This window comes from Doryrhamphus excisus, linkage group LG16, assembly GCF_037039965.1.
Source record: "Doryrhamphus excisus strain RoL-2023G ecotype Guam linkage group LG16, RoL_Dexc_Guam_v1.1, whole genome shotgun sequence".
NCBI classification, from domain to species: Eukaryota; Metazoa; Chordata; class Actinopteri; order Syngnathiformes; family Syngnathidae; genus Doryrhamphus; species Doryrhamphus excisus.
The window spans coordinates 18,923,503-18,949,962 of record NC_136372.1 but is presented as its reverse complement, the minus strand read 5'-3'; the positions used below and the strand labels follow the sequence as shown (position 1 = coordinate 18,949,962).

The following is a 26,460-nucleotide window of genomic DNA, read 5'->3' as shown; positions in this document are numbered from 1 at the left end:
TGGCAAATGTTTGTCAGTGCAGTACAAGGATGACTAATGACTAAATGCACACCTGACAACAATATATATGATCATAAAATAATAAGTCATACCACACACATTTTAATCATTTGTTTATTGTGATAAAATGCAATCAGAATGCACAGACCACCGAGAGTTAGTGTTTTTCCTGAGTCCCATTTAAGGACTATACATCCCTGGTGACTTGCTGGTCACGTGCTGGTTGGAAGCACTTTCCAATGCACGCAAGGACAGCATAGGCTGTATTTGTCACAGTCATATGGATCCATCTTCATCGTGAGTGATTCTACTCACTGGAGGTTTTGGAAAAATGTATGAGAAAAATATATCAAGCTTCACCAGAGTAAAATAAACAGCAGTAAAAATGATGTGTTGCATCCCTGATCTAACGCTCAACACCTACGACTTGTAAGCCTCCTATCAGGCCGTTTCTGACGGGGGCTCACAACAGAACAAACTCATCCATGCTGTTGCAGGTGTCGACTCTCCTTCGCTGATTTTTCCTCTTGATATAAGTGAGGTTGTTGGTCGGGGGGTCGCTTTCCTCCTCCTCTTGACTATGACCTTCTGAGAAAATAAACATGGGATAGGTGTCCACAGCTGTGGAGAGCGCCTGAGGGCAAAGGCAGTAAAAAAACAAAAAACAGTCGGCAGTTAAAAGACAATCACATGTCTCCAACATTATGCTAATTTGACGTTGCCTACCTCATCAACAACGATGCACAGCATTTCAAAGTCCTTCTGGCCTTTGGCGTAGAATCCTATGGTGCAGCTGGGATCCATGCGACAGAAAGGCATTTTCCTTGGATATTTACAGTGAAATGACTGCAAACGTACGGAGATTGCAAAATTAAACTCACAATCTTTTCACTACAGTATTGCTCCAGTCTGAGGCCGCCGCTATCTGTTTTCATCAGCAGGATGGATAGTGTCATCAGGACTACACAAAAATACCTCACCAATTTCCACCAAACGCTGTTGAGAGGTGACGGGCCAAGCAAGAACGCATGAATTGCAGTTGAAGACCTGGAAGGGGACCTATTATGCAGATCTTTCCACCCTTTGTATTGAGTTGTGGTCTCCTCTAGAGCAGCTACACACAATAACCCCCACAGAAAACTTTACATTTAGCAGAATCAGTTTTCATTTATTCCACCCACGGCCCGCGTCTGGGCACGCCCAGTCCACTGTGATGGTGGTCGTGTGTGATGGTGATGCGAGTGAGGAGGACGAATGTACTGCGTGTGTGGAGACAGCTCATTTGCTCATACCTCTAAGGGGAAGTCGTCCTTTGTTAAATCCACTGTGGGTTGACAGTAATGAGGATCCAAGTACAACAGATGCTCATCTTCACAAAAACACGATCAGAACAGAGAAAAAGTAGAGCGTTTAAAGAATGCTCATCTCAACTCTTGTATCTAACACATGACATACCTTGGAAACCAACAAAGAAGAGAGAGTGCTTTGGTTTGCCCCCGAAGATACCAATGCAACATTGTAACTTCAAGAGTTTCTATTGGGGAAAAATAGAGAAGTGTTTTTTGTGTTTAAAACATAGAGAACTGTAAAGAATGAATATTTCGGTTGCCGGGACAATAAATGAATGAAAAAGATGCTAATGCAGTATATGTGAATACAGTGTTCAGAAAGTCGCATTGGAATACCTTGACACAGGCGATGTAGGCAGGATTGAGATCTTGGCCTCCAAGCCGCACAGGCACCAGGAGGATGACGGACTTCCACAGCTGAATAGTTTCAGCTGGGATGGCACAAGGCGGTGCACACAACACTTTCACATCCTCTTTGTAGACTGGAGAGGTACAGTATGCATGAAAAACCAAACGTGGTAAAGGTGAAGTTCTACTTGCAGAGTAGGAGAGAGTGACGATGGCATGTATGGATAAAACACTAACTGGTGCAATCTTGGGCAACATAGATGACAAGATCGGGAAGGAGACTTGATGCTTCAGAAGCTTTCCTGAGACAAAATGGCGTCAATCGTTTACAACTGACATGATAAATATCTGGCTACTGTAGAGCTGGGCTGTACACAAGACCAGGAATTACTCACCGCAGGATATGTGCCACAATGGAGGGACCGTACCAGTCCCCTGCCTTCTTCCCTAATGTTTTGCCCAACTCCACCAACTGGTGTATCCCAAAGGGAGCCCAGGGGTGATCCGCAAACCATGATACCACCCTCCTGTGTGTGGACTCCATGCGCCTGTCCAAGAGGGAACCCAAACTCAGTGTTCGGCCCCTCTTGCTGAGCCCTTTGGAGTTTTGTGTACACACGCCGCCTGTTTCAGGGCGGACCCCTGGGAGGACCCCTGGGAGATCCATGTCGTCTTTGAACACATGGTGGCTCACAGAAGTTGTCAAGCCTGGAGTACACAGAGCACAAGATCAAGAGGAACATTCTTCAACAGTCTCATGTAGAGCATATCCCTGACACACAATGTGACTTCCTGCCACGTGATAGGATATCTACTCAGTATATCTACTGCACTGCTTTACCAAATATCAGCCTTTTATTTTTCAGTATTGGGTTTAAAGTGATCAATAGTGATAGAAAATGTGATTTCATTGCATTTTTTTATGTATTCACTCATTCAGTGTAGAGGCAAATCTATTGAAGTGACATTGCAGTCACCTTGTGGCATAAGATGTAAAAGCAGCCCTTGCGCCAACAACATCTGCCCTGTGCGGAGAAGACATCCCCAGCCGCTGTCAGTGGTCAGCGAGGCGCCTGCCAGCGGAGGGAAGCCTCGTCTGTATGTCAACCACAGAAGCGATGCAAAAGCGTGGTGGAAAGACTCACTCTGACCTGACAATAGCAAATACCGTGATTAGCAAGGGGGCATCGTGCTTGAAAGGCAGAAGCAAGCACACCTTGATCGTTAAGACTATATGAATTTCCCAGCATGATCACAGGAGAGGTCTTCCTGAAAGTGGATTTTTGCTTTAAGGACCAGCCTAAAATGAAGAAGACACAAGGTCTTAAAGAGACCGAATCTTATCACACAGCAATAAAAGCAGCTTGTCCTGCAGGCAAACCATATTTGACACTGTTCCACGCTGAGACCAACTTGGATGCGAGTTTGCTTCGTTCCTCTGTCTCGTCTCTACTCCCTTCTGGGCTCTGAGAACCAGCTGAGGTGGAAGAGACGAAGAGCCAGTCGTCCATGAAGTCCTCTGCAGGGAAAGTGGAGGAGGCCCTCCGATTCATCAGCGGCAGATGTGAGCGAGACAAAGCATAAGGGGACACTCCTTACGGCCATAGCAGCTGGGAAACATAACAACATACTGTTATCATCTGTCACATCCTCCTCCTAATCTGGCCATGTGAATATTAGCCATCAATGTGAATAATTGGCTGTGACGGGGAAGAAAGCGCGTGGCTGCACCTTGTGACTCAAGGGATTTCATTTATTTTGCCACAGCAGAAGAGGAGCTATTATTCCCTATATGTACATCACATCAAAATCGTCATTTTGAAAAAGTTATTCCCAGTACTACAAATGCAACATTTACATGACGTACCCATTATCACGTAACTGAACAAAAAAACACCTAATCTAATCAAATGAATTGAACTTCAACATGAGTTCAACCCGGAATCGACCAGTTATAATACGTTAATACGTTATAATAATTAACATATCAATGACACAATGAATATAATGCCTTGTCTCCTAACATTTCTATACAACTAGGAGCCTCGATATGGCTGATGTTCATGTTCACTGATGTTCATAACATAATAAACATGTCACTTTAGACAAAGTTTACGCCGACTCGTTTAAAACAAACAATTAAAGAACAGTACAGTACTCACTACTATTCAGCAATCCCGGCCATTAGCGTCTACTTCCTTGTTTACGCTGTCAGTGAGTAAACTCGTCTGTGATTGGGTGACAGAGAACCAATTGCTGGCCAACCTTGACTGGTTGTCAATTGGTTCTCTGAAATGCGAGGGTCTCAACCTGCTCCATGTGTCACATTTCTCGACATAACTTCTGCTGTAAACTGGCGCTATAGAAATAAAACTGACTTGATTTTAGTATGAAAATTAACTCGGTTTTACATAAAAAACAGTCATGTGTGTCAATACTGCAGGGCAAGGTACTGCTCTCTCTCTCAGTTCCTTGTTAGAGAACAGCAAGTGTGCAAAAACATTCAATAGTTGGGATATTCGCGTTGTGTTTGTGTGTTTTTAAGTTGTATGTAAATCTAGAACTTAAATGCATGAATATTAGAATGACTTTGATTTGTAAAAAAACAAACAGAAAACCACAATATGAGAACAAATGACAACAAGCGACAACTCTTACGTTACACACAAAAATTTAATGCGAAATCAGTTTCTCCCTACCCCACACAGCACATGGGGTCAAATCAAGTCATTCCATCACGTGATCAGGGTTCTCGCTGAGCAACACAATCATGCTCGGCTGCCACGTGACGAGTCCTCCACAAGAGGGCAGTGTGAGACAAGTCCAATTATGAAAGGACTTGTCTTTTTCACCACAGTGACAGACATGACTTGGAAAATGGACCAAGTGGAAGCACGGTTGTCCTTGAGAAGTACAGCATCCTACCTACGTAAGCCCTATCTGGATTCTGAACAAGGATGGCAGGGTGGACGGACAAACACTTAGAACATGAGCACGACTACAGCACACCGTCTGGATTTGACTTCAGTGTCCTTGGTCTTCACCTCATTTCCACATATATGACACATTGTACAGCTAAATGTAGCTGACTGAATCATCCAAATTCCATTTTCGGAATGTCATCGATACCAACGGTATTACCAATGATTGCCAGCTTGCCCTGCATGGTGGCAATGCCTGCCTTCTATTTGGAAAAATAAAAATGTCAGAAAAGCCGAGTAAACGCTGGTCACGGACATTTTAATGTGACTTTTTTAATCACACTGAGAAGCAAAATACGACTTGATTATTGTATTCAGATGAATAATGGTCAGAACAGATCATGCACCACTTCATGTACTGTACATTTTTCACACACACATATATATTATCTGTAAAGTAAAAAGAACACCACAACAGTCTTCCACAATGAATTATGAAATGATAAAAAGCAGTATAAACTACTCCAAAAAATAATATAAATATAAATAAGGATCATTATAAATAAGGATATTAGGCTTTTATTTGGATTCCAGGATGAACCTAAAATGCACGTATACTTCCTACAGGTGAACTGAAATTGGGCGTAAAATATGACTTTGGGTGGACTTCATTGACCATATTTTATATATACGCCTTTCTTCACACTTACAGTATAGTCAGGTGCTGCATGTACCGTACATATAGTACATATAGTACATATAGTACATACATATAGTACATCATGTTCCATGTTCAGGGGTATGCTGGAGCCTATCCCAGCTGCCTTGGGGGAGAGGCGGGGACAAACAACCATTCCCGCCCACATTCATTCCTATGGACAATTTGGAGTGGCCAATCAAGCTAACGTGCTTTTAGAACGGGGGAGGGGAGTACCCGGAGAAAAGCCACGCATGCACGGGAGAACATGCAAACTCCACACATCCAGATGTTCTGACTGTGTGGTCTCCACGGTAACCACCAGGCCAGTCATGACCTTTTTCGTTGAAGGAAGGACAAATGAAGTTGCATCCATCCTGAAAGCCGAGTATCCCAAACGTTTAGTGAGCACTGCGTGTCTGCGTGAGTAGAAACAGTGGAGAGGCTGTCAAGGACATTTGAACGCACCATGAAAGGACATACAGCAAAGTGGCCATGTCCATATGATGAGAGGGGACCACCTGGACAGCGAAATAGAGATTTGCTTTGCTTATTGCGGCTCCATGGCTTCTTCCATCAGCAATGTCAACTTAAAGCACTTTGCATAGCGTCATCTCATGGTACTTTATCCCACTGGGTCACGCCCCTTTCCACAGGCTGTCCCTTGAACTATTTAGGTATCCTGGTCCATCTTGGTCCATCTTGGTCCATCCTGGTCCATCTTGGTCCATCTTGGTCCATCCTGGTCCATCCTGGTCCATCCTGGTCCTGGGTTTGTATCTTTGATGCTATGATACATGACTATACTACAGTACGGTATATCCAAACTAAAGTGAAATGAAACTGAACACGGCTTTGGTTATTATTAACATGTGGACTTGTCACAGTGTTTACTACCTTAAGGTCTTTGTTGTCTGCTCGTTACATAGCTGTCATTTTCCATGTACCACATGCACCATGTCTGCTTTTATACAGGTGGTCCTCCAGTCCCGTTCCTAGACTGTCATGTGGGTCGGGTTTTAATGTAACCGTGTACACAGAAGACATAAAACACAGGTCCTTCAACCTTCTTGGATCAGGCTGGTCTGGAAAGACGACCTCCTCGTCACCTCTCAGATCTCCTTGGAACCGTGCGTGGACTCCACGACCCCCCAGCACACTTTAGCAGTCAATAATCTTTGTCATTAACCTTGGCGTGAATATTGGAGGGCGTGTCTCTGTTTTCAGAGTCCACGCTGACGGCTTTCCTTTTCTTTGGCACACCAACTAACAGCTACGACATTCTTCCTCAGTGCAGGCATCTGCCCAGCCTGAGCCACACACTGCCGTCTATTGGACTCGCGTCTAATCAGTTCTGGAGCTGGTCTTGTGTTTAGCGACCAAAATCAGGTCTTCAATCGTTTAAGGGGGGGTTGTAAGCAGGAACGTAAACATAAACTGAGGACCACCTGTATATCTCCAGCACATTGTGACCAACACACACACGTTCTCACAGCAGTTGAAGCATCTTATCTTTGTGGAACTTTCATGTGCAGATCTTTTGCTCTTGTACTTCGACTTGATTGACAAGTGACAAGGTGTCACTTGTGATACGTGGCGTCAGTGCCGGAGTAAAGGAACCACTTGGTCATCAGGAATGATGCTTGGAGCTGCGGTTGTTTCCTTTGTCCAGCTGGAGAGCGCTCCCAGGGGACGATGTCTGAGCAGAGCGGCGTCCGGCCCCGAGTGACACCTCCGCCTTTCCCGCTGCGCTCCCTCGCTTCTCCTCACTTGCCTTGTAGGCGTCTTTGAGCTTGGAAGCTTCTGGCGACCCCGCTTTCATGGGCCCAAGGACGGTTTTGGCCACGCTAGTGAGCTGAGTGACAAAGCTGGCTCTCTCCCCAGGGGACGTGGCGCGTGGCTTGCCGGAAGAAGGTGAGCATGCACTGGAGGGGGGGGACATGGGGTTCTCTTCCAGGACTTCCAGGTGAGCCCTCTCCTCCTTCACTCCGCGGTAGCTCTTTGACAGCCTCTCCAATTTGGAGCTGCTCGCTGGCGTTCCACCCGGGGTTGGAATTGGCGGTGCAGGACCTTTGACTTTTGTCATCTCGGCTTTCTTATCGTTGCCGCCGCCGCCGCCGCCGCCGCCGCCGCCGCCGCCGCCGCCGCCGCCACCGCCGCCGCCGCCGCCACCGCCGCCGCCGCCGCCACTGCCTCCACCGCCTCCACCGCCTCCACCGCCTCCACCGCCTCCACCGCCTCCACCGCCGCCGCCTTTCTCAACTGCCTCTGTGCCTTTGCGAGGTTTGGCTGGCTCTGCTGTTGCTCTTGCAGCTGCTGTGTATTTGGATTTGTCCTCAGCTTTACAGGAAGCGGTGCTTTCCTGCTGCTTCCTGTCATGCGGCGGCGTACTCTTCGTAGCAGAGACCTTCTCACAAGGCTTACTCTTGGAGGCAGAAGCCTCAGATGTTGGAGTGGTCGCATGTGGAGGTTTAGCAGCGTGTTGGGGCTTGGCCTCAGCGCTGGAGACGGGTCCATCTGGAGTCTTCTTGGTGGCTGCATCCCTCTGTAGAAGCGGAGATGCTCTTTTAGTCTCGGCAGTGGAACCACTGAGATCAGAAGCTGCGGTTTGGGTGTCTTTCTCTGTTCCTGCTGTTATGGTGTCACGGCTGAGGGGCGACTCCTGCCTTCCCAGCCTTCGAACAGGCTTCAAAGCACCGGTCTCCCCTCCCAGAGGAGGTGAAGGGGAGGACGAGGACGAAGGAGACGGTGGAGCGGGTCCATTCTCCCCCTCCATCTCCAGTAGACTTTGGAGGCTATGCTCACAGTGGAAGGACTCCCTCCTGTAGTCCCCAAGCGTCACCTCCAGGCTGTGCTTGCGTAGGCACACCCCGCCCGTCAGAGGGGAGGGTGATGAGGACGATGAGGAGGAGGAGGGAAGGATGGGAGCGCCGAGCTTCTCCGCCGACTGCACACGCTGCAGCAGGGGGGATCTGGGGGGCTCGGCGCTCTTGGGACGAGGACGGGACACCGGAGGCGACGAGTGCAGCTTGACGGGAAACGTCTGCGTGGTGTTGGAGCTGCCCACCGTGTGGCCGCTCAGGGGGGGCGGGGAAGAGGTGGTGGGGGAGGGGGTGTGGGCTAAGGGCGACAGGGGGATGTTGCCGGCGGATTTGCAGCGAGCGGAGCGGTACTGCCGGTGGAGCTTCGGCGACAAGCCGTGCAGCGAGCTGGGCCTCATGTGGTGGGATGTGGCCGGGGAGTTGGGGGTGCTCGATGCGGGGGAGCTGCTCTGGGAGGAGGTGCCTGGGGAGAGAAAAGCCTTGTTGTACACGTATGTATGTACACATATGTATGTACACGTATGCATGTACACGTATGCATGTACACGTATGCATGTACACGTATGTATGTACGCGTATGTATGTACACGTATGCATGTACACGTATGCATGTACACGTATGTATGTACGTGTATGTATGTACGTGTATGTATGTACGCGTATGTATGTACACATATGTATGTACGTGTATGTATGTACGCGTATGTATGTACATGTAGTATGTATGTACATGTATGTATGTACATGTATGCATGTACACATATGTATGTACGCGTATGTATGTACACGTATGTATGTACACATATGTATGTACACATATGTATGTACACGTATGTATGTACACATATGTATGTACACATATGTATGTACGTGTATGTATGTACGCGTATGTATGTACACATATGTATGTACGTGTATGTATGTACGCGTATGTATGTACATGTAGTATGTATGTACATGTATGTATGTACATGTATGCATGTACACATATGTATGTACGCGTATGTATGTACACGTATGTATGTACACATATGTATGTACACGTATGTATGTACACGTATGCATGTACACATATGTATGTACGCGTATGTATGTACACGTATGTATGTACACATATGTATGTACACATATGTATGTACACGTATGTATGTACACATATGTATGTACACATATGTATGTACACTTATGTATGTACATGTATGCATGTAAGTTTGTCTGGGTTTGACTTGATGGGCAGTCAGGCAGAGAGCCGAGAGTACCAAGAGGTGGGCATACTAACCCAAGTACGGGGATTCCACAGTTGAGCGGTAACTCTGTGTGGGTGAGTGGGCGCAGAAGCTGTGGGTGGGGGATCCTGGTAGACTGTCTCCAGATGACAGCGAGCGATTTAAAGAGGAGAGGCTCCGACTGGTGTGCAGCAAATTGGACTGCTTGGTGATTTTCCTGAACAAGGAGCTGCGCTTCTTCCTAGAAGATAACGACAGGCATTACGGAGGCCAACGAAGAAGCGAAGGCTTTAGGCGCCTCAACCTACTCTTGGCCATCTTTGGCTCCTGGCCTCTTGCTGCGCCGAGCCATTTTACTTTTATAGCTGGTCTTGCGTGCGGGTCCGACTTTTATGGAGGTGTTCTCAAAGGGAGTGGTTGTCACGGTGACCTTGTTTCCACTCTGAAGACGAAAGGAGTTCAGTCACAGGTGTTATGGCTATGATTATGTTATGATTTATTTGACTCCATCTCACCTTGAGGATGAGCTCCACCACCTCAGTATGGACCAGACCATGCACCGACTCTCCATTTACGTGGGTGATGAGATCCCCTGCACTAAGTCCAGACTCCTGGGCAGGGCCTCCATCCTCCACATGCTGAAAGCAGAACAATGGGCTTACCCACCCGAACCAAACGGCAGCATACCCTCAGCCCCAAAACAGCTGTACGTGTCAACATCCACTTCCCAGCAGCATCTGGAGCATATGCCGGCAGGAAGTGCACCTAGCAGTCCGCCAGCGGACTGGACATTGAAACTAGTAATCCAAATAAAAAAAGAATTGGACGATCCCGGTAGAATGAAAATGTTAGTTCCTGTTCCTATCCATCCATCCACCCGTCCATCCATCTCCAGTACATCCATATCTGCAATATAATATGGCACACGTACTATGCTATATGTAACGTAGCGATGCCGACTCACCCAGACCATGTGATGTACGCTGTAGACGTCGCTGTCCCCTATGTAGACTCTGATAGCCCTCAGAGTGAAGCCATACTTCTTCCCAGAGCGGTGGATGGTGATGGGGGAATGCAGGACGTTCACCATGGGACAGTAGTCCCGACTGGGAGAGGAGTCTCGGGAAGAGGGGTTGGACGAGAGGGAGCGAGGAGACATGGGGCTCGCCAGAGGAGAAGCGCCATGTTGCTCTAGTGAGGAGAGGTGGAAGAAGTACCACGTATGATTTCATAGGCTTGCCCCCTCAAGGTACCAGCGAAGGTTACCTGCAGGAATGATGACGGATAGAGCCGTAGCGGAAGCAGACTTGATGACTTTGGTTCCTGGTCTGGAGCTACGTTTGTCTCCCTCGGCTGAGAGTTGCTGCTGGCGAACTCTCCTCAGCACCAGGTCTGTCGTGGCCCCTCGGGGCCCTTGGAGTTCTGGAAGCCCCAGAACTGTTGCACTGGCTGGCGCACCAAAAAATGAGATGTTCAGGTGAAGCGCGCTACGTTTAAAAGCCAAAGCTGGTCTCACCTGCGGCTGTGAAGCCGTTGCTATCTTTAAGGAACGTTCGCAGATCGCTCTGAGAGGAGATGGCACCCATGGCTCCCTCCAAGGAGGTCCCCCTCACCTTCACCTGGGGCTGGCCCCTTGACACGGACTGCTCAGAGTCCACCTCTACAGGTGAGGCCAAGCGGTGCGTGTCCATGAGGGCGGAGAAGCGCCTCCGTGCCCCTGAGGGAGGACTGGAATCGCTCTCAACGAACCAGGTCTCCGAGCAGGACAAGCGTTTCCTGTAGGAAATGCACGAGATGGCGCTATCTGCAGGGGGAGTACTGCAGCTAGGGGTAAGTAAGTCCGGTAAGTCTTTTGTAAGGACGGTAGTGTGTACTCTATGATATGCAGGACATACAGATGTTGAGGTTTTAGCATCCAACATCACAGCTATACGTACAGTACTATATACTCTATCATATGCAGGGCATAGTGGTGTACTAGTGGTGTACGAGTGGTGTACCAGTAGTGTACTAGTGATGTACTAGTGGTGTACTAGAGATGCAGGACTAAGCCAGCCAGAGAAGAAAGCTTGAAGTATATTTCATGTCTGATTTTTGTGTTCTTTGTGTTTTTGCAGCATCAAGTTGTGATGTGGGAATCGATCTCGGCATCCATTCCAGCAGTTTTCCTAACAAGCGTCAGCAATGTTGACATTTAGAGGGCGTGAAGTACTCACATTTCAGGTGAGCCGGTCCTCCAGCTCTTGTCTCTGAGGGTAAAAGCACCCAGGCTTTCTCTTTTGGCCATCCTGTCCTCTCTTGGAACCTTGTGCTCCCGTAGAGTAACACTGGGGGGTTTGTGCTCCAGCTGGGACAGGTGCTCCATGCTGCTGTACACCTGCAGGGACGGGCACGCCCGTTGAATATCTGCTACCATTGCAACCTTTAGGGAGCCAGTCTGACCTTGCTGAAGCGCGGAGAACACGATGAAAAGCGATGCAACTCCACAGGCTCGTCATCGTTGGTGTCGTCCTCGTCGTATGAATGCACATGGTGGTAACGCTCAGACCGCGCTAAGGCGGGGAGACATCAAGTTAGAATCTGGTTCCGCACCCCCGTGTACCTCGGGGGTCCCAAGCCGCATGGCCAGCAGGAGACTTACTGTCAAAGTAACTGGTGTCCTCCTCCGACTCCAGGTGAGGGATGAACTCGGCCTTTTGTCTCAGCAAGCTGGTCCAGTCCACCTCTGTGAAGAAGGGGTGCTGCTTCACCTCAAAAGCCCCTCCTGGCGGGTGAAGATGAGGGCGGGAGGGGGTGGCGACATACAGAAGAAGGTGAGAAGGTGAGAGGTGCAGCATGAAATCCACAAGTTGTTCTACTTTGTAAAGTTCCTGTTTGGAATCGCTTGTGCGATGGCGGACTCGGCCAGTCAATGACTTCATAACGCTTCTTCACAAATACCCAAAAGTACAATACACGCAGTAAATATGTACTGCCTACTTCCATCCATCCCACTTATGAATGACTTTTCCTTCCTTGCACTTGATGAGGAGGATGAGAACGCCGATGAGCACTCGTGATAAATGACCGATCTCTGAAGAAAGTAGAGACAGGATGGGATGGCGCGTGAGAGGACGGACCTGTTCCCAGTCGAACCAGCGGGTTGGTCTGCAGAAGAGAGGAGATGAGGTGCTGGGCATCAGCAGGCAGAGCGTCATCTCCTTCGGGCCATACCATGTCATCTGCAGGGGACAGAAGGGCTGACAGGTCAATAAAGCGTCAGAGTGCAGACGAGATGTGAGGTGATGGTAGCGCACCGGTGATGACCTGACCGAACAGCTCCTCGGGAGTGTCTCCGAAGAACGGCACACATCCCACCAAGAACTCATACAAGATGATGCCCATGGCCCACCAGTCCACCGGCTTTCCATAACCTTGGCGGAGAATGACCTCGGGAGCGATATACTCTGGGGTTCCGCACACCTAGGACGCCGTTAACATCTTCAGTTGGACTAAACGGCAACCTTGGCGGTTGAAGTTCAGGCGTGCCATGGTCCTGTGTCGTGTGCGTGGTCCTACCTGCTTATCCAAGAACTCACGAGTGTCCTTCTCGATGTGGCCTTCATACAGGTTGGTGGTCAGGCTCATCAGACCCATTTTGGACAGGCCAAAGTCCGTCAGTTTGATGTGGCCCATGGACGTTATGAGGAGGCTGAGGGGATGGACAAGCTTTAGATGTATTATTATTATGTATTATTATTATGTATTATCATTATGTATTATCATTATGTATTATCATTATGTATTATTATTATGTATTATCATTATGTATTATCATTATGTATTATTATTATGTATTATTATGTATTATCATTATGTATTATTATTATGTATTATTATTATGTATTATTATTATGTATTATCATTATGTATTATTATGTATTATTATTATGTATTATTATCATGTATTATCATTATGTATTATTATTATGTATTATCATTATGTATTATCATTATGTATTATTATTATGTATTATCATTATGTATTATCATTATGTATTATTATTATGTATTATTATTATGTATTATGATCATGATGCTGCCAGTGGGACGGCCAATGGAAGACGATGATTCCTTTTTGCCTTCTTGTGAAAGAATGGTCTGCAGAGTCTTATACTCCTCAGGCAGCCAGCTCCAGCAGGAAGGCCTGCTTTTATTTAGTTGGGTACATCTGGCCGGGACTTACTTGTCAGGCTTGAGATCCCGGTGGACGATGCCGTAGTTGTGCAAGTACTCCAGTGCGAGGACAGTTTCTGCAAAATACATCCGCGCCATTTCCACCGGCAGAGCCCCGATGTTCTTTAGCAGGGTGGCACAGTCCCCTCCTGACAGAACACAAATACCCAATATAATGCCAAATATCAGCGGCACTGACGGAGATTCAGGACTGAGCCTATCATGGCTGTTTCTGCTCCCAACATGAACTTGGACCAAACACAGGAAGAGTCTACCTTCCACATACTCCATGACCATGCACAGGTGCCGGCGGGTCTCGAAGGAGCAGAACATGGAAACCACAAAGGGGTTCTCTGCAAAGGTCAGGATGTCCCTCTCGACGAAGGCCTGCTGGATCTGGTTCCTGAGGATCAGGTTTTGCTTGTTGATCTTCTTCATGGCAAAACGCTGCCGTGTCTCCAGGTGCCGGACGAGATAAACGGCACTGATTATGGAGAAAAAACCAAACAAATCAGCAGGGGGATGCATCATCATGAACAATCAACCAACAGCACACATTTACTTCATTTACTTCACAGTAAAACTGCATTAAAAGCTCCTGTATACTACTGTGTAGTACTGTGTAGTACTGTATATGTTTCATGGTCCTAGATGGTCCTGAGTGCTGCTTATAAAAGTAAGGAGGCAGTTGCTAATACTGCAATATAATATATATAATATATATAATATATGTAGTACTGCAACCCATGTCGACATAAATGGAATCATTTTCATAGAAATGATGCCTTCGGGTGTCAAAGTTTATGTGGGTAAAATCAGTCGAGCATGTCGATGTGGACCTAAGCAGGTTTTAATAATAGCAGGGACTGTCAACATAAGCGGGCTCCACTGTACTTGTACTATACTGTACTGTACACGATCTACTCACCCATAAGCTCCGTTGCTAATCAGCTTGATGGTCTGGAAGTCCGCCTCGCCCGGAGGCTTCATGGCTCTCATCTTCCCCTTTATATCCAAGGTCAAGGAATATGGATCCAATGTCAGCCATGATCCTTTAACAATGCGGTTATTCAATCTACACTAAAGCCAAGGTGGAATATTTGGGTTAGTAGTAGTTCATAGTTGGAATAGTTAGTTCAAACGATTATTTCGGCATACAGTGGATCCTTGCATATTCACCAACACACTATGGAACTGTAGCACACGGCCCACCCAGGTTACCCAGCATGCCTTGCGGGTTATACATGGCTGGTTGCACCGGGAGTGAGGTCGGGTGGATGAACTCCTGTGTATGTTGTGTGAATCGAATTCCTGGGCGCCAAGGAAGGAACCCCCACAAAGAGTGGGGAACTGTATGTACAGTATGTACGCTACGTACAGTATATACGATATGTACAGTATGTACAGTATGTACTGTATGTACACTGGTCTAAAGCATCCATGTGTACAGAGTACCACTACACCAACTCAAGTGAAATAAAGAACTCACCTCAGCGGAGTCGTCTGTTTCAGGCGTCAGCGGTCCTTCACTGTCATAACTATCCAGGTTGACGATCTCTGATGATACCATACATGCATACAAAGAACATCAGTTAAAAGGTAGAAGGTCAATTGTCAAGAGTTCATGGGGCGACGCAACATGCCAGTTTGCGTCCCCTCCCTCACGTCCAAGTACTTTAGCAGAGGCCTCCGTGGTAGCTTAGTTCTCACAAGGCTTGGCCAAGTGGCGTAGATGGGAGTAACTTACTGTACGTGCCTGTATTGTACACCCCCATTTACGTACTGGACAATCTCAGGTGCATGTAAAGTACACGTGGTGTGTTTTAGCAACTGCCAGTGGCAGATCAAGTCTTTGTGTCTCAGCTAGTACTACTACAACATTAGCGACACCTAGTGACCAGTATAAAATACGATATATTATTTCCTTTTGATGCTTCACTTCTGGCCAAAAGGCATCAAACTAGCTAAGATTATGCATATTCTTTGGCCTTCCTTCAAGCCCAAACAGAAGTCCCATATGATGGATTGCCCCCCCCCCCCCACACCACCTTCAATGGGGTCTCTGGTGAGTCCCAGCTGGCTGACAATGTAGCGAGGGATGTCGGTTTTCATCAGGCGGCCCTCCTTAGCAACATCCTCCGCTGCCGCCAGCAGATGGTAGAACTCCTCAGGGTTGAACTCCTGGGAGAAAATGGAAGGCCGAGGACCGTCAGCTGACTCCATCACGGGAAAATCACACAAACCATGCAATTTGTGGCTGGGAGCGCTCGCAAATGTTAGTCTGGCTGTGCCAGGGCAAATGTTAGTCTGGCTGTGCCAGGGCAAATGTTAGTCTGGCTGTGCCAGGGCAAATGTTAGTCTGGCTGTGCCAGGGCAAATGTTAGTCTGGCTGTGCCAGGGCAAATGTTAGTCTGGCTGTGCCAGGGCAAATGTTAGTCTGGCTGTGCCAGGGCAAATGTTAGTCTGGCTGTGCCAGGGCAAATGTTCATCTACATGCAAATCCCACGGGGCAGTCAGACCTTTTCCATCTAAACTTCAGTTGTGGAGACGTTTGGAAGGGCTGCCAAGTGAGTACGGGTGCTAATATTCACATCCAAACATGAAAGCCTCCCAAATGTGTGGCTTCTTCGCCAAGACGACATCGACATCACACCTTCATAGAAATAAGACAAAAGCAACCCAGCAGGGGCTAACTTTGCCAAGCAGCGAGAGCAACCAGATCCCAGTGGAGCAACGGAATGGGATTCCACTGCCGAGCGAGTACATATGAGGACATGTAGTAATACGTACAGCATGTTGCAGTACTTTGATGGGCCTAAGTATTACTCCAACGTCAATGTGGGGCCAGCAGAAGGCTTTGGGGAGGGTGGAGCGAGCCCTGTGTCAAAAGCCGACCTTTCATAGGCGCATTTATTGGCTGGCGGTGCTGGACGTAAGCCCCGCCCATAGCGGGCATCTAGCCTACTTTTCAAAGGACATGAGATCATCTGCACGTGCATGGAAGCAGGGCGAGCCATCTCACCAGACACTCCAGCAGCCTGGCAGGGCGGGAGATGATGATGAGAAGCTTCTTCACCAACTCCGTGACAAAAGCGACCTCGGAGCTCTCCGAGCGCTCAAAAGCCTGCCGGTTCAAAGAACAACAAAAAGTCACTAAAGCGGGTTTTCCAATACACAAGAACATCATCCATCCTTCCATCATCCATCATCCATCCATCTTCTATGCCGCTTATCCTCACTACGGCTGTGTTGGCTTTATTTGCACTTACATCGTGAAGAAGCTTCTCCAGATTCTCCTGCAGCTCGAAGAAGTAGACGGACGTGATGAGGCCCTCGCAGGACTTGGCCAGGCAGTCTCTGGAGAGCTCAGCGATCTGGTGATGGATGAAGCTGAGAACACCGTCCGCCAGCGGAAGAACGTTTTCAGGAGCGAAAGCCTGGATGAAGTCTGCCAGCCTCCCCTCCATCTGCGCTGTGGCCTGGGGAGGAGAAAGGGCTGAGGCTGATCGGGAGCGACCCCCCCCCGTGCACATGCAACCCTGCGGCCACAAAGTGAGACTCCAGAGCACTAGCCAGGGAGCCAACAGCCGGCGCCGTCACCTACAGATGTACGCCGTGACCATGAAGGCGCCAATCCCGTTAAAAATACAAATTTCCCCACTGAAGGACGAATAAAGGCATATCTTAATCTTAAAAAGGTATTTCCGAGGTCATTTAGAAGGTTTTCTATTCTCTAACTACAAAAATGTTTCATTTCTAAACAAGGAATCCTACTTTGCTTGGATCGTGATAAGCGAGGGGTAGCTGTATGCAGGCGGAGTCTACCACAGCACTTAGGCGTGTTGTTGACATGGTTCGCCCGTCTCACCTTGGGAAAGCGTTCCTTGTACACGTGGTTCATCATGACTATCTCATTGTCGTAGCCTGACGAGGAGCGTCCAGGGCTGGAAGAGAGAACAGGACGGAGGAAGAGACCAGTCACGGACTCAACCATCTCAAACCATCTTGACAGGAAACATGACCAAAGGGGGGGGGGGGGGGGGGGCAGCTGACCTGAGACTGCGAGAGCGCGGACGCATGTGCGGAGAGCAGCGTCCGCCATCGTCATCCGTGATGCTCTCCGTGCTGCCGAAGTGTTTGGATAAAAAGTGGAGCTCATCCATGGTGGGCTGGAAGGGCAGCTGGTGCAGACGCTCCTGGGAGGAACTGGACGACTGGGGGGGGCAGGAAGCACATGGTAATGGGGAAGGAAAGGAAGCGAGGGCAAATGTTGGCAGAAGAGGAAAGGAAACAAGAAGGTTCTCCAGACCGCCCCAGACGGCCTGTTTCCACCGAGGTAGAACTGGCCTGGATCAGGGCTCATGGGATGGCCCTCAGCCCGTCTTGGGCGTGTTGGGGTTGTTGTCCTGGGGGTCTGGAAGCCAAGTGACTTACTGTGGAGCTCGGGGTGTTTGTGCCATATCCAGAGGAGGGCAAAGACGCCAAAGACCACCGCCGCCCATCCGCTCTGTTGGGAACACGAAGGCTAGAAGTCACTGGAAGGCTCATAGAAGGTACCAGCTGTGGTAACACCCAGAAGATACACATAGACGCTACAGGACGCATGCAAGTGCATCCAAGCCTGCAAGTTGGTGGTCCGACCGGGTCAGCTGCCGCGTCTCACTCTGACAACCAATCAAACACCCCCTGCTGCTGTTCGTGAGCCCCTCTTTCTAGTGGGCATGATGATCAATGGGTGGCTGATGAGGCTGGAGCACACCATCAGTGGGACGTCAACGTGGAGTGGGGTGAGGGATTCAAACGAAAAATCCCCGTTTCAGTCAATGGTTCAGCTCAGCCAAAGCTGTGGGACGACTTCATGTGGAGTACGCATGAAAACACAGCATGGCCCACAGAAAGAAAGGCTGTGGGACACCCCCCAAACATTGTGGGGGCTTCATACAACATGTAGACACATAGACGTATGTATCGACACATAGAACACATGGAACACACACACACATATACTATATATATGTACGTATATATATGTATGTATATAACAGATATTAAAAGCTACAACATGCCACCACATATCGGTATCGGTATCGGTATCAGCTGATAGCAGTATGGGACACTGCCAGTTGGACAAGAAGAGGGAATATTAAAGCCAGGAGTGACGGACTAACATACGCTACAGAAACACACCTTCACCACCTGTCACCTCCCCCCAGCGTGGGGGGGTGGGGGGGCGTAAACACGGAGCGGCTGCGAATGTAAAGGCTTGGGCCATTCCCACGTGAGTCACCCTGCTAGGCTGCCAGGAGCCGCCTGCTTCCCAGCGTGAGGAAGACCTGCCACAGTAAGACCTGGTGGACCAGCTTGTGTCTCCTTCCTCCCCACCGCCTCCTTCCCGACACATTTCATTGCACAAACATGCCGCCATGCTTGATACATGCAAGCAGGAATAGTGAACAAAGGAGCAGTGACCTTCGGGAGGAGGCGAAGGAGAAGTGAGCCGGGTTGCTGGGGGAGAAGTTCCTGGGGCTGTCCAGTGGACTACTTCCTGCAGGGACGACAGCAAGAAGGATGGACGTCAAATACATAATCAACACCTGCCTAACGTTGCGGGTTCCCGCCAACAGGAAGAAGAACGTGGGCCAAGCTGGTGGAGATAATAAAGCAGCCAGGACGTTTCCAGATTCTACTGACTTCTACTGACCTCCAAGTTTAGGGTAACACAGAGCTCCTTACCGAGGTGTCCGGGGAGCGGCAGAGGGGAGTGCGGGCGAGGCAGAGTGGGGGAGGTGGTGGTCAGGATCAGACTTTTCCTGTTGCTTGTGCGACAACTGCGGAGAAAAAGAAAAGAACGGCATTCTCACACATCAATGTTGGCAAAAGGTGCTGCCATGTTGGTCAATACATTGGCTTCAAAGTACTCATCAAATACCAAGAAGTACTTATGGCAGAACAAGATGGAAGACGAGCACACTTTCACACAAAGCATCTCATTCGCCCGAGGGCAGTATCCATAAATACATGAAAATACACGAATCCCTGCCAGTTGGCTTCACTCTCACAAATATTCAACAATATATGAATAAAGAAATCATCTGTTTGGGGTTGGATTTAGTCCCAAAATATGCAGAAGCAAATGCAGAATGTTTTGCCTCCATGAAGCATTTCCAAGTCTAGAAACGGATGGAAGGAAGTAAATAGAAATAGAAGGCCTTCAATGGGATTCTGGGATGGGTTGCAGTGTCGTAAGCAGTCACTAGGTGTCAGTAATGTTCCTGTCATGTTGGAACTCTTATGGAGCTTTTATACGTCAGGGAAATAGTTCACTCATTTTTATTGTGTGCCCCCCCCCCCCCCCCCCCAGAAACCTTCATTGTGCATTTCATTATCTCCTGCTGCATTCATAAGGATTCATAAAATCATCAACACAACGTTGCAGGTATCTATGATTGCATAGATGCATATTCCACGCACAAAAAGTGTATTTTATTGGTCGGGTAAAGCAAGTTTTTCTACTTGCTTTACCCGAGGTTGAACTTGACTTACATTTGAGCCTGGTAGCTCAATGGTGAATATGAATATGAATATGAATATGAATGTGAATGTGAATGTGAATGTGAATGTGAATGTGAATGTGAATGTGAATGTGAATGTGAATGTGAATGTGAATGTGAATATGGCTCAAGCTGGATGATTGGTATCTGGCCTTTCCATTCAACAGCGTATTAGCATCCTCTGTAAAGTAGACAGAATGTCAGCAGTTGGACTATTTTGGTTAATGGAGTCTCAATGCTGCAGGGGATCCATGGGAGCTTGCTGAAATACACACACACACACACGCACACGCACACCCAGGCTCACGCACACCCACGGAATTTGTCCTTGAGTGGCTGAGCATTGGGTGTCACGTGGACACGGACTGGCATGTACTTCCATCCACGAGTCCTCAGTGCAACACAAACACGAGTGCTAACGATGAGCGCTCCAAAGTGATGCTCAGTGGTCATTCAAGATCAAGCCAGGGCGGGGAGGGGGTTGGGGGGGGGCGAGGCACTCAACGAAATGAGGCTGGAGAACACAGGCAGGCACGAAGGCTGCGTGATGAGGGAGATAAAGAGGATAGAGGCGGGGGCGGGGGCGGGGGCGGGGGTGAGCTGCTCATCATCATGACATGGCGGCTGGATGAGGGAAAGTATATCTCCAGGGAGGATTGGGGGGGGGGCAATTTTAATGTAAAAAAGGCAAATAATCAAAGGCAGCTGAAAGCACTCATCACCCTTGTAGACCAAGGTAAACATGACCCAGATTGGTTTCTCTCTCCCTCTCTCTCTCTCCCTCTCCCCCCCCCTCCCCCCCTCCTTCCTATGCTATGAGGCATATTCACAAAAGTGACAAAGTGAACATGAGGCTGTTGTGGAAGAACATGATGGCGGCCGGTGCTCTTAGAAAAGCCTCATTCTGACATTCTAGCTAGCTAGCTAGCTAGCATCCAGCATCCAGCAGTGCTCGGATCAAGCACGCTGGGATCACATGATCACAACAACGGCGTGTGCTGACAAAGGAGCAGAGCAACTTCCGAAGCCAAAGAAGTCACTTTGTCTGACGTGGCATGGATGCACGCTATTGGCTGTCCACTGTGAGCATGTGATGAAGACGCTATCCAATGACTGACCCCAACTACGTTTCTCCAACTAGAACCGGGCTCACAGGACCGAGTCACCGCTGATGGGTGGGGAGGTCATACAAAGTCATGTCCAAAAATCCAAAGACGAACAAAGTCAGAAGGCAAACATCACAAAACCACTTCCCCATGGAGTGGGAGGAGAAGTATTTTCATGTGTTGTCATGTCCCATCATCGTAACACTACTGATGCAGACCAGATATGCCGCATACAATTTGTCTTTTCATATTTTTGGGCTGATAATGTGCCGTAGGCAATCATTTATTCATCAATCCATTGAGGGACGACTGGATAAACCATCTGGATGCCGCCTCCTTGCTCAGTCACGAGCTCAGCCCTCAGTTTGATCTTGTTAAACATCAAACTGGCATAAAGGCCGCGGGAACTATTTGCGGTGCCTTTGTTTTGTGGACAGACAACCATAATAAGGAAGGTGAGACGCCACGAAGAAATAAAATAATAATCAAATCATTTCAGCAAGATGGCCAGAGACTGGAAAAGGAGGGCTGGCTTTCAGCACCACGGACAGCGTCCAAGAGGGCCAATCCGTCCTTATCACTTGGACTTGAACGATCCGCATCACAAACACCAGCACAACAGCGCTTGAGAAGAGACAACCAGCAGCTTCTCCTTCTCCAGCACGCTCTTCACGGGCAGGAGCGAAGATGGAGATGGAGAAGAAGATGGAGATGAAGATGAAGCGGCCGAGTGCGGGAAGAGAGGGAGGGCGCTAACTCACCTGCTGCTCTTGCGAGGCAGTGGCAGATCCTTCTGGAAGAAAGAGGAGACAGTAAAAGAGATCAGGTAGGACACGGAGCAAAGGAGAAGGTTCCCATACGTGTGCCACCAATGAAGACATGCAGACAGAAAGGAACATGAGAAACTAGTAAAGCACGTTCCTTTCACATATTATACTACCATGTTGACTGATTAGTGCAAGGTGGGGAAACTCACATGTAAATAGTTTTTTGGTTTTTTCATGTTTTTCTTCCTTCAAAAGGTCAAATGTTCATATAAATATAAAAATGGGTTTTTTCAGATAATATTTATGGGGTGTATTTTAACACGTTTGACTTCAATAACGGAAAAAAGAAAACAAACTGATTCCCACTTTTGAGGTCAACGTATGGAAATACGCTGAATATTTCCTGATCTAATATCTAATATTTCATATCTCCTTTCTTGCTCAGGGGTGGCCGTGAGCGAGCAGTCGGAGCCGGGGCGCATCAAGGCCAATAAAGGCGGGTTCTGACCAAGAAGGAGGGAAGGAGGCTGCGGGTCCACGAGGTCTACCCTCGGCCTTTCAACGTCTTGGTGTGTCTCCCACTTCTACTGAAAGGGCCCAAAGGGCGCCATATTGGGGTTGGCTGCCATTCATGCATTGGCTGCTTCACTCCTCCTGGGGCGCCCGGGCTAACAGCGTTAAGGCGCCGTTAGCTGTGTATCGACCGCCTGGTCGCCACCGTCAATGTCATTATTGGCTTCGTGTGTGTGTGTGTGCGTGTGTGTGTGTGTGTGTGTGTGTGACAGCGACCAACCATTACCTCGAGAGGCAAAAGCTAAGCCGTCCATTACTAAAGGCTTCATCCATGGGATCCCAGCAAGCCTCAGAGTGCACGGCTCTTCCAAAGCGCTTGGCGGCCCCTGGGGGCTCGCTGGTTAGCAAATCCTTCTTCACAAGGACCACTGAATACTCAACCCCTCTGAGGCCTCTTCACGTGTCCCTCATTGATCAGGTTAATTGAGGTGAGCAGTTCATCCTACATAGAGTACCAGCCAAAGCTGATTGGCTGCATAACTCCTAATAAATATTCATTTTAGTAGACTTTTTTCCAATCGCAAACACACAAAAACGACCTTGGCCCGACCTTGGCCCCACCTTGGCCCCACCTTTTCCACCAAGGACCACATGCTCAAGGGATGGGTTCGGGGCCTCCTTGCCTACTAAAAATCAGTACTAAAAAACACACCGGTCAGCAGACTAGAGACAAACTACAGCATCTCCTGTGTGCAAATCCCCCTGCCAACATCCGCTCCCTCCAGGACTCCTGCCTCGTCAGGCATGAGGGGGCAAAGGCGTGTTGGCACAGGAAGCCCAAAATGGAGGATAAATTTGGGTCAGCCCCCACTTATTGAATGATGTGGGACTTCTGTTGGCGCCGTCTTGGCAGGAGAACCAAGCAGCCCCCGCCAGATGAGGCTCAGCTATGATTGCTCCACTGCGCCATGATTTGGCAGCCACTCGCTACCGCGTGGGAGCAGTGTGGCGTGCCAGGAAGATCCTAACGTGATATCATGCAGCCATCTTTTCTGTCTGGTCTATTTTACGATGCAACAGAAACACCCCCCCGCGTCGCTCCCTTTGCTAAAGCTAATGCTAATACTGATTAGCCCAGGGACAATTCCCTGCTAAAAGAATGTCAGCCTACACCCCCCCCCCCCAGTCCTTAGTTCTATATCCAAATCATCCTCCTTTATATGTAAGAAGGTCAGAAAGAGACCAGAGACTCACTTCTTCATTCCAACCGAGTCTTCCAAAGTCTTCTTCCAGAGTCAGCATTGGTCTGGTTCAGCATTCTCACAACGTCCAGCAATGGTCTGGTCTGGTCTGGTCTGGTCTGACTGGTCTGGTCTGGTCAGGCAGGTCAGGTCTGGCAGGTCTTTATATTTCAAGTTCCCAGAGTGATTGACCCGGCATCTCCAGACTGCTAACATGCTAACATGCTAACCACCATAACCGAGCACTTGAGTCACGGTCAGACATGAGCCGAAACTCATGTTAGTCATTCTGAGGGTGTGACCCCTGACCCCAACAGGGGGGGGTGTGTGTGCACCAAAGGAATGTGTGTGTGACAGAGTGAAAGCGTGGATGACGACACGGCAGCCAATGGGATGGCAACACACACACGGGGCGGGCAGGGTAAACGCCTTTCGTCACGGAGGCCCCAATTAGGACGATCATTGAGTCATGGAGCAAGGACCCCCCCCAGCTCTTGTTCTCCATCTTGGCATCTTGGCAGCAGGGAGAAGGATAATGAGACATGAAACCATCGGCACGCTCTTCCACTTAATCCTCCCTTGATGCCTTTCTCCCCCCTTGATGCCTTTCTCCCCCCCATCCCTCAGGCCGCCGCCTCCAAGCGGCTGCTAACGTACCGTGATGCCGACCTCGTTCGTAGCGGCCACAATGCAACCTGAATGAGTCCGTGGAAATAAATAAAATAAATAAACACGCACACGAGGCTGCACTATGCCCCCCCCCCCCCCCGTCCCCCCGGCAGGCTGCTCATCTCTGCTCAGTTCACTTGACTGAATGTGCAGAGATTGGGGGGGCTGGGCGGGCGGGGCGTACACTGGATGAACACGGCGCTTGCATCCACGAGCGACGTTTGGTCAAAGACGCCGCATGGCTGGCCGTGGCGTGATTGGTCACACGGCACAGGTCCGCCCCCCCCCAGCAACACCGGGGAGGACGGAAAAGACATCTTTGCCGAGTGCTGGAGCCTATCCCAGCTGTCACGGGGAGAGGCGGGGTCTGGTGGCCAGCCACTCCCAGGGCACATATAGACAACAAGCACCCCCCCCCACAATTAGGAGTGGCCAATCAAGCTAACTATTTTAACAAACATAAAATACCATCTTACTTTATGAAAAATAATCATAAACATTAGAAATAAAATAGTCAAATGTACAGTATTGATATTTAGGTGATATTGCTGAAACATGATATGTTACTACATTTATGACAAATAGATGGGATGAATTGAATGATGTCTTTATGCTTTATGTAAGGTTGATATGTTTTATCGGCATATCGGTTGGTCTGGATAGCAAATGGAACCACTTTCACATCTAATAAAAAGTCAAGTTACAAAGAACCCGAAAAGCAGACCGACGTCCAGGATTGGTGGACGTCAATTGCTGCATCATGCTCTGCCTCTGCCCCCCCCCATCATGGCCTGCATGATGCCGTCAGTATAATGAAAGTGAAAGCATCACCGTGTCGTCCAACACGAGCTCACCTGCAGCCTCCGGCGGCGTATGATGCCCGAGTCGTCCATGTCCGAACGAAAGCATCGGCTGAGCCTCCTCGGTTCTCTTTGACCCGGCGGGACTGCGGTCCTAGGCCCGGGATCGGGGTCACGTCGAAGAGACACAAATGTCCATCGGTCCCATGGTGGTCTTGGTCTCCGTGAACGTCCCTAAACGGCCACCCGACCCATCCTCGACACCCCGCCGGAGGTTCCTCCACCTTGGGGCGGTCCTTGTGGCGCCACCATGGGCCCGGGTCTTCAGCGTGTGACCGCAACGTGAGCACACGAACCCGGTCCGGACTTGCCCTGCCGTGTCACAGCAAGCACCAGACGAGACGCGAGCTTCTTTCCACGCGAGAGCAGAGCCTCCCGAAGCCGCGCTCGGCCTCTTCTTCGCTCCGGAGCTCCTCCGTGGAGACAAACACACCACTCTTGGCGCCAAAGCCACAAAAACCCGGGAAGTCAGGCTTCGGTCATCTTCGGCTCCGATAAAAGCGTGGAAGCTGGCACAGGAGCAGCAACGCGATGTTTGTGTGACTCCTTCCTTCCTGGGATTCCCTCACGCCCCTCCTCTTCCTCCTCTTCTTCCTCCTCCTCCTCCTCACAACAATGCGTCACCGCAGGCGCATTCGGGTTTTTCATGCTCATCCAGGCTCCTTGAAAACTGGTTCAAGGAGCCAAATTCAGCACCATAGACAGTGACGTGGGATTGAAATCCCCGGGGACCAACTCATCGGAATACTGCAAGTAGTCAGTACTCATGCAGTAGTCTAAAGGACTTTTAATGGGAACAAAAGCTGCTCATCACAGGATGCTGCTTTAAACAGGCTGGAGTGGAAGATGTGGCCTCTAGCTGCGCTATCAAAGGAGCTGCTGACAAACAATTCGGACAATAAAATAGTACATTGATGATAATTAAGGGGTAGTATTTACTAATTGCCCTCTTGCTTTTATTTATAACGTGGCAGCAAAACAGATTAGCATGTTTAGCCCTTCTCATTGTCTTACCCCGCCCCCTCCGCATGTCCAGGGTCACAGGTCAAGGTGAGCTCAGGCAGTGGCTGAAGCATCGTGAGAAGGTTTTTCTGGTAAATGTATGAGTGTCTTCTGAGAAGCTGAGATCACGTTGATGCTCCGTGGAAACAGGCATTGGCTGGGACAGCTATTTA

The 26,460-nt window shown here is 49.0% G+C and overlaps 2 protein-coding genes across 4 annotated transcripts; both read right to left on the bottom strand.

Moving 5' to 3' along the window:
• Positions 1-6: 6 nt before the first annotated feature.
• On the bottom strand, positions 7-4,241 carry LOC131103622 (cysteine protease atg4da-like). 2 transcript variants are annotated; one of them, XM_058050053.2, is made up of 11 exons: positions 3,860-4,234; positions 3,079-3,307; positions 2,914-2,997; positions 2,675-2,848; positions 2,093-2,405; positions 1,935-1,999; positions 1,686-1,831; positions 1,456-1,534; positions 1,293-1,369; positions 727-846; positions 7-634 (listed from the first exon to the last, which is right to left on the bottom strand). In XM_058050053.2, exons 2-11 carry the CDS (start codon positions 3,248-3,250, stop codon positions 464-466), a joined length of 1,401 nt encoding a protein of 466 aa, XP_057906036.2. In that variant the 5' UTR covers positions 3,251-3,307; positions 3,860-4,234; the 3' UTR covers positions 7-463. The 2 variants fall into 2 exon arrangements, 1 of the variants encoding a protein (XP_057906036.2); XR_013629979.1 differs by having other exon boundaries at positions 597-634; positions 727-925; positions 3,860-4,241.
• A 1,176-nt stretch (positions 4,242-5,417) lies between these two features.
• LOC131103596 (microtubule-associated serine/threonine-protein kinase 1-like) lies at positions 5,418-25,867 on the bottom strand. Of its 2 annotated transcripts, none has more exons than XM_058049991.2 (27): positions 25,280-25,867; positions 21,997-22,028; positions 19,312-19,406; positions 19,048-19,123; positions 18,013-18,085; positions 17,632-17,792; positions 17,447-17,522; positions 16,848-17,057; positions 16,601-16,702; positions 15,627-15,759; positions 15,068-15,135; positions 14,507-14,583; positions 13,854-14,062; positions 13,589-13,727; positions 12,922-13,054; positions 12,660-12,825; positions 12,483-12,584; positions 12,005-12,127; positions 11,806-11,915; positions 11,580-11,740; positions 10,880-11,139; positions 10,630-10,812; positions 10,328-10,554; positions 9,879-10,001; positions 9,672-9,805; positions 9,417-9,604; positions 5,418-8,600 (listed from the first exon to the last, which is right to left on the bottom strand). In XM_058049991.2, exons 1-27 carry the CDS (start codon positions 25,316-25,318, stop codon positions 6,946-6,948), a joined length of 5,055 nt encoding a protein of 1,684 aa, XP_057905974.2. In that variant the 5' UTR covers positions 25,319-25,867; the 3' UTR covers positions 5,418-6,945. The 2 variants fall into 2 exon arrangements, with proteins under 2 accessions (XP_057905974.2, XP_057905975.2); XM_058049992.2 differs by having other exon boundaries at positions 21,997-22,025.
• Positions 25,868-26,460: the final 593 nt, after the last annotated feature.

Bases quoted from the DNA above. Each gene is read 5' to 3' on its own strand.
- LOC131103596 (XM_058049991.2), bottom strand. From the start codon at position 25,318: ATGGACGACTCGGGCATCATACGCCGCCGGAGGCTGCAG. The intron at 16,703-16,847 runs GTAAGTGCAAAT...TTGAACCGGCAG, and splicing joins TGGAGAAGCTTCTTCACGAT to GCTTTTGAGCGCTCGGAGAG. The intron at 10,813-10,879 runs GTGAGACCAGCT...TTGGTGCGCCAG, and splicing joins CAACGGCTTCACAGCCGCAG to CCAGTGCAACAGTTCTGGGG.
- LOC131103622 (XM_058050053.2), bottom strand. From the start codon at position 3,250: ATGAATCGGAGGGCCTCCTCCACTTTCCCTGCAGAGGACTTCATGGAC. The intron at 847-1,292 runs GTATGAGCAAAT...GTACGTTTGCAG, and splicing joins AGGACGACTTCCCCTTAGAG to TCATTTCACTGTAAATATCC. The intron at 635-726 runs GTAGGCAACGTC...CTTTGCCCTCAG, and splicing joins TGTGCATCGTTGTTGATGAG to GCGCTCTCCACAGCTGTGGA.